This window comes from Bombus impatiens, unplaced genomic scaffold, assembly GCF_000188095.3.
Source record: "Bombus impatiens unplaced genomic scaffold, BIMP_2.2 scf_0640, whole genome shotgun sequence".
NCBI classification, from domain to species: domain Eukaryota; kingdom Metazoa; phylum Arthropoda; class Insecta; order Hymenoptera; family Apidae; genus Bombus; species Bombus impatiens.
The window spans coordinates 745,497-751,612 of NT_177059.1; the positions used below are offsets into that span (position 1 = coordinate 745,497).

At 50.4% G+C, this 6,116-nt stretch overlaps 1 protein-coding gene across 4 annotated transcripts in view; it reads right to left on the bottom strand.

Annotated features, from left to right (window-relative positions):
- Positions 1-488: 488 nt before the first annotated feature.
- Positions 489-6,116, bottom strand: part of LOC100746665 (serine/threonine-protein kinase KIN4) — a 14,699-nt gene continuing 9,071 nt past the window's right edge. Inside the window, exons 10-15 of one of the 4 annotated variants that reach the window (XM_033322493.1) lie at positions 5,891-6,116; positions 5,486-5,782; positions 5,320-5,355; positions 4,699-4,868; positions 2,472-2,535; positions 489-524 (exon numbers count right to left, since the gene is read on the bottom strand). In XM_033322493.1, the coding sequence (XP_033178384.1) occupies positions 2,486-2,535; positions 4,699-4,868; positions 5,320-5,355; positions 5,486-5,782; positions 5,891-6,116 (779 nt within the window). In that variant the 3' untranslated portion in view covers positions 489-524; positions 2,472-2,485. Of the gene's footprint in view, positions 525-1,525; positions 2,536-4,698; positions 4,869-5,259; positions 5,356-5,485; positions 5,783-5,890 lie in introns of those variants that run through there. The other 3 variants (XM_033322492.1, XM_033322494.1, XR_004462307.1) reach the window with 3 other exon arrangements.

Genomic DNA, 6,116 nt, shown 5'->3' on the forward strand with positions numbered 1-6,116 from the left:
GCGTCCCTGTTCTCGCTTTTCCGCTTCATGAACCGAGACTTGCGACGTTCGTTCTCCGCCGCCTTCTGCGCTTCCTTCTCTTTCGCGTAACGACTCTCCTCTCTGGGCGTGTCGAAAAAGTCCGGCCGTAGGAATCGCGATATCCGGCGTTGCTTCGACTTTTGCGGCTTCTCTTTCTCCTTCTCCGCGTCCGTTTCCTTCTCCTTGTCCCTGGTCGGTTCGTTCTCCGATCGGCCAGCGGCGCTCTTGAAAAATTTGCTCAGCAGCGACCTTTCCGGGACGAGGGATCGCGCCACGAGATTCGCCACGTCCTGCGAATCCGCCAACGATCTTTCTCTCGGCCGAACGGGCCCGGCCTTCGCGCGAAACGGACGGTGATCTCGTCAACGATCGTCTGGTTTGCTCGATCAACGTTCTGCCCAATCGTCTGGTCAAGCTCGGCGTGAAGCTTTGCTCTAACGATTCCTGCGTCTCTTTTTTCGTTCGCGTTGCTTCCGCTTCTACGTCTTCGCGTGCTACTTTATCTGAAAAACAAACCTCCGGATGACATGCGTTCTCGGGCCAATCGTCCAAAGTTTCGCCGTTGTCTTTATGCGGGAGGCGGACAAAATACTCCGACTTTCTCCATATTTACACTCCTTTATTTCTACATACATGAAATGTTCTTCTTCCGTCTCTTATAAAATTTCTCGAAAAATTAATAAATAAATGTTAACCGATGAAAGGAAGAAAGATAGCGAGAGAGAAACGGCTCTAAGGCCACTGAACCGAACGATGAACGAGTTTGCCCGCGCGCAGCGTATCGTAACGCGATAGAGATAGAGAGAGAGAGAGAGAGAGAGAGAGAGAGAGAGAGAGAGAGAGAGAGAGAGAGAGAGAGAGAGAGAGAGAGAGAGAAAGGAGAGGAAAAGAAGAAAAAAAGAAGAGGAAGAAAAAGAAACGAACAACCCGGTTCTTCGATCCGGTTGTTTCGATCCAACGTTACGTGGAAGGTGTCCGGAAATTTAAACGGAAATAAAGAAGAAGAACAGAGAGAAGATGGGAAGAAAGGAGGCGAAAGGACCTGGAAAACGATACGAAACGTACGGACGAAACGAACGAATCGAGGGGACGGACTGATACCGAACGCGCCGCTAAACGGGCAAAGGCGTCGATAGTTCGATGTCTGGCACTTTCGGGGTTTGTACAGTGTAATCGGTACCGGTGTAACGATACCATCCCCCTTTCCAAAATGTACATCGACGAGGATGTACGGGCACGTACCACACGCACACGCGCACGTTCACACGTATACACGCGCCATGCACACGCCGATGTGTATATATATCTATATATATATATAGATACATAAATACATACATACATACATACATACATATATGCATACGTACATAGGTACGTACGTGACATACGTCTCCAAGTATATCGACACGAGAAATTGTCAAGAGTAAACTCGTATACTCGCCGAACGACGACACGCGGCATACGAAGCTTTCTATGTGCGTACGGACACTAGGTTGTAGGATTTTAGTGGGTTCGAAGAAATCAGAACGGTATTTGGAGAGCGCGATGGTTGACTCTGCGAATCCATCGCGAATCCATTGGAATCCGTTGACCGGTTGGCGCGACCGGCGTTGAACTCGACTCGAACGTTAAAGCGACTCGCGCGGGATTCGCAAGATCAACCATCGAGTAACATCGAAATAAATACGTATGTCGTGTCGAGTGACGAAAATGAGAACGCGTGAAATGTGTAAACTCAAGTCGAGGGTAATGCAGAGTGTACGGTATTAAATACGATACGATAGCGTTATCAAAGCATGCTGAGAACAATGTAAAAGTAATAAAACGTTGTTATTTAAACTCTTAAAAACACAACAAATATCAGCCATCTCAAACAGGGGTTAGCTCCTTTCGCCTCGCGGTGTACAATTTTTCCAAGTATCTTTCCTCTTAGTAGCGTAAGTTTTCCACGGTACACAGCGGATACGTGGTCTCGGGGATCGATCGATCCATCGCGCCGGTGTTCGCGCATCGTGACAGCGAGACGATGGCGCGTTTCTTGAAAAAGCGCGATGACCCGGTCGATGGATCGAATCGTCCGTCCGGCGATCTGGCGGAAATCCGCACGGGATCGCTTGCGCGTCTTCTCGTTCGGCAGCGTGCGTGCTCGATCGACGCGAGATCTTGCTTCTCCGCGGGTCGGCTTTCGTTTGTCAGGCGGCGCGCGAGACGAACGCGACCGCGGTCGAGCTACGACGAGTGGAGCGCGCGGCGGTGACCGGCGTGATATCACAACTTCGATGTTCGGTAGGTGTGCAGAGTTTGGCCGAGTGTCGCGCGAACATCGGAACGTCGGCCGCACGTCGGCCGCACGTCGCTCGAACGATCGCGAACATCCGCGCGATCGATCGTGCGGCAACAGAGCGACGAGGTGACGTTCGTCGGATAAAAGTGTGCTGGCATAGTACCTAACTTGCTTTGCCTACTGGGGATTAGCATCCGCCCGCCTACGTAGAGTCACTCGCACGGTCGCTGCAACAACCGTGAGAAAAAAACCGTCAATTACACCTATTTAGACAAAACGATTCTACCGTGATTTTCCAGTGTATATTTTCGATAATCGGTCGCACCATCGGCACGGTTCGTTCGTTGCCCGATCGACGAAAGAACGATGCCACCTTTCCACCATCTTTGCCGTTTAATCGCGCGAGAATTACGCCGGTCGCGTGGAAAATGCACAATTAGGCGTTAAGCCGTTAGGTCGGGCTTCCGTCTTGCGAAACTCGTCGCTTCGTCGAACCGCGCGATCCAACCACCGCCCGTATAAACGAGAAGGAGTTTCAGCTTCCGGCCGACGTCGCTTCGCGCGGAACGAACTCTCGTTGGCAATGGTTTGGAAAGATCGGTTGCTCGAGCGATCTCGTCGGTTCTGGCATCCTCGCCGTTTTCGTTTTACGGCCAACTTTGCTTTTCTTCGACTTTCTTTTTCGATTCAACGACCGTGACGTTACGGAACGTATGGCGATTACGAACGTGGTACGTGGAAGAAGAAAGCGAAAGAACGCGCGGCCGATTCGCGCGTTACGGATCGCGAGCTTTCGTCGATCGAAAACGAAGCAATCGTGGTGGACGGTGCGCGTATACCGAAAATATCAACTCTGGAATATCTCCTCCGATCGCTGATTGAAGAGTCGACGATAGACTGAAGATGCGAAGTAGATGCGTAAATTTTCATCAAAGATGGATTTTATCTTGGAGAGTAACAGAACTGAATTTCCTCGTGTATTCGTGTATATATGGATAACGTGTGCAATCATGCTTTATAAAAAAGTAAACTTTAGCGTGACACTGAATAAATTAAAGAAGAAGAGTGAATTGCGGCTGCTCGTGTTAATGGGATAGTACGTAAATCAACAACATTGCAACTCGCTACTACTGCGTGTGTATTACGGGCTTCTATATGTTAGGCAAAGTACGGCGAGTCACGTCTGTGAGTAATTTTAATGCTCAAACTCGTTCGAACGCGAGCGCAAATTAATCGTTCGATGGTTGATCGCGTAGCGCGTACCTATCGCGCGGAAAAAATGAAGAAAAAGAGTGTGAGAAAAAGAAGAAGAAGAAGAAGAAGAAGAAGAGGACAGAAAAACGGAACAACAGGCAGGTACCGTTCGCAAAGAACACGGTGCAGACATGCGCTTAGAAAACTGTATCTCGTTCGCGCGCTTGTACTTTGCGCAACGAAGAAGCCGGCGTGAGCCGCCACCGAAAAAAAGCCGGTGCTCTCTCGTGCAAAATTCAAAAGGAGACGCCCGAGTACCGGTTACGTTTCGATCGGCCGAGCCGTCTCGGCTCGATTTCGCTATACGCGTCGCAAATCACTGAAACGTTTACCCACCTGTGCCAAACACGAACCATGTATCTTTATATATTTCTAAACGAGGTTAGTATCAAATGTTGCAAAAAAACATCGTCAGGCAAGAACAACGGAAAAGAGATACTCGGCGGAGCAAGAGAGACGAAAAGAGAAAAGAAAATGAAAAAGAAACGGCAAGGGGAGGAGAGATGGACGATCGACGGAGAAAGTGGGTTGTAGAGAGAAAGAGGATCGGCGAAGGGGATGGGAGCAGGGGGAGGGCGGGGGTGATCGGCAAAAATAAAGAAAAAGATACGCTCTGTCTATCAACGACTCGACAACAGCTATAGGTGGTACCAGAAAATGCATACCGAGTAAACGCATTCGGCATTTTCTCGTACGGCTCGTGATTTCAACCAGTGACAAAATATATCCTCGTTAAATACATCTTATTAGACAGGATCGCGGAACTAGGCGGAAGCTCGTTTCTCGCGAACCGACGATTCACGTTGCAACGTCGCTTCCTCGCTTCCATCGGACGCAACGCGAGAGATTACCCGTCATCGATCGTTGGCCCGATCGACGCAAAGTTACGAGAAAATTTTGACACTGGGTCGAATCTCGAGCCGCGTGAACCGTTTGCGATCCGGCGATCCATTCGACGATCCGTTCGACGATCGTTGCTTCCGTCGAAACTCGACGACGAGCAGCAAGCGGAACGTGGAACGCAGAGGGTTCACCCTCGTTGGATACGAACGATTCATTTCGCAGCACGATACGATTGTTTTTCTACGGTAAAGTTCGTAGAACGATCGTAGAATAATCGCTGCAGGTTCTCTTACCTCTTGGTAAAGTGTTACTGCCGACGTCGAATACCGTTTCCCTCGAAGGATTACCGTGCGATCCTGGACTGCTCGGAGTTCCTGGGTTCGACGTGTTCGCGCAATCTTTCCTCGAGAGTATGTCACCCTCTCGACCGAGCGAATGCCTGAACTGCGACTCCGACAACCGCCTAGGTGCCAAACAGATAAAACGTTTGCGTGATTTCCTATGGATTGCGAACGTTTGCTTTCACGCCCGTTCCATCGGTCGTTGGTCGAAGCTATTCTTCCGATCTCGTCGACGTAACGAAACGCGATCATTCGTTGGCTGGCTGTTGGAAACCGTCGAGATCCAACGAAACCGAAAAGTCGGCGTTTCGAAAGTGCAGCTTCAACGGCCGATCTTTCGTATCGACGACGAGCGCGGTATATATAAACGGTACAGCGTATAAGAAGCGTGAGAGGCAAAAGTCGTTCGGAGTAACGTTGCGCGCGCGTTTCGAACGGCGAGGAGAACGGCCGTTGCTATTACAGCGAGCCGATACGTTCAAGATAGAATACTCGTGATATATTTTGCGCTACCTTCTAAAATAATCGGCATAGACTACATTGTTCTAAAGTTGTTGTAACAATTGGACTCACGTAGTCACGGTCCTCGTTTCGACATACGTCTGGTAGCTTGCACAAACAAGCGTCAAACCGGTCAAAGCGTTGTCATTAGGTATCCTCGATTCGTTTCAGCAATCTCGCGCGAGAAAGAGAGAAAGACAGATGGTAAGGAATGGCTAAACGGCATCGGATGAATTACCTCGACAGTGGTTTGTTTAGACCCCACAACGCTTGCGAGGAATTGGATCCTAATCTTCCGAACAGGCGGGAACTTGGGAAGCCGGTGGTACGATTGTCGTCCACGTTCAATCTCTGTGTCAAGCTTCGCACTCTGGACAGCAGAGTGGAGAATAGATTCTCGGCGGTTAACAGTTCGAATCCATCGTCGTCGTCGTCCTCGCCGGAGGACAAGCTGTCCACGTGTTCCGGTGGCTGTCTCGATGGCCGGGAGCTTCTCAATCGATGCATGTGTCGTTGCAACAGATCCTCGCTGTCCCTGCGAGCGTCGAAAACGCGATATATCGTCGAGAGTCCTCGCTATCGATCGGACACGCTCGAACGCGCGTCGAAAGCAGCACGAGTCAAAGCGAAGGGAAAGCCCTACCTGTGCAACGAAGAGAACGGCGATTCATCCTCGCTGGCATCCGACAACAGGGAGCTCATCCTTCTGGGTCTACCGAATCTGGAGCGGGGCACGTTGGCGCTAGACGGTGTGCCACCGGTTTTGCTCTCGGGCTCCACGCTACCGGATCTGGGGGTCACGTATCCACCGCCTTCCACGGCGATGGGAATGATATATTCTCGGGGGCTCTTTCGGATCGGCTCGGGAC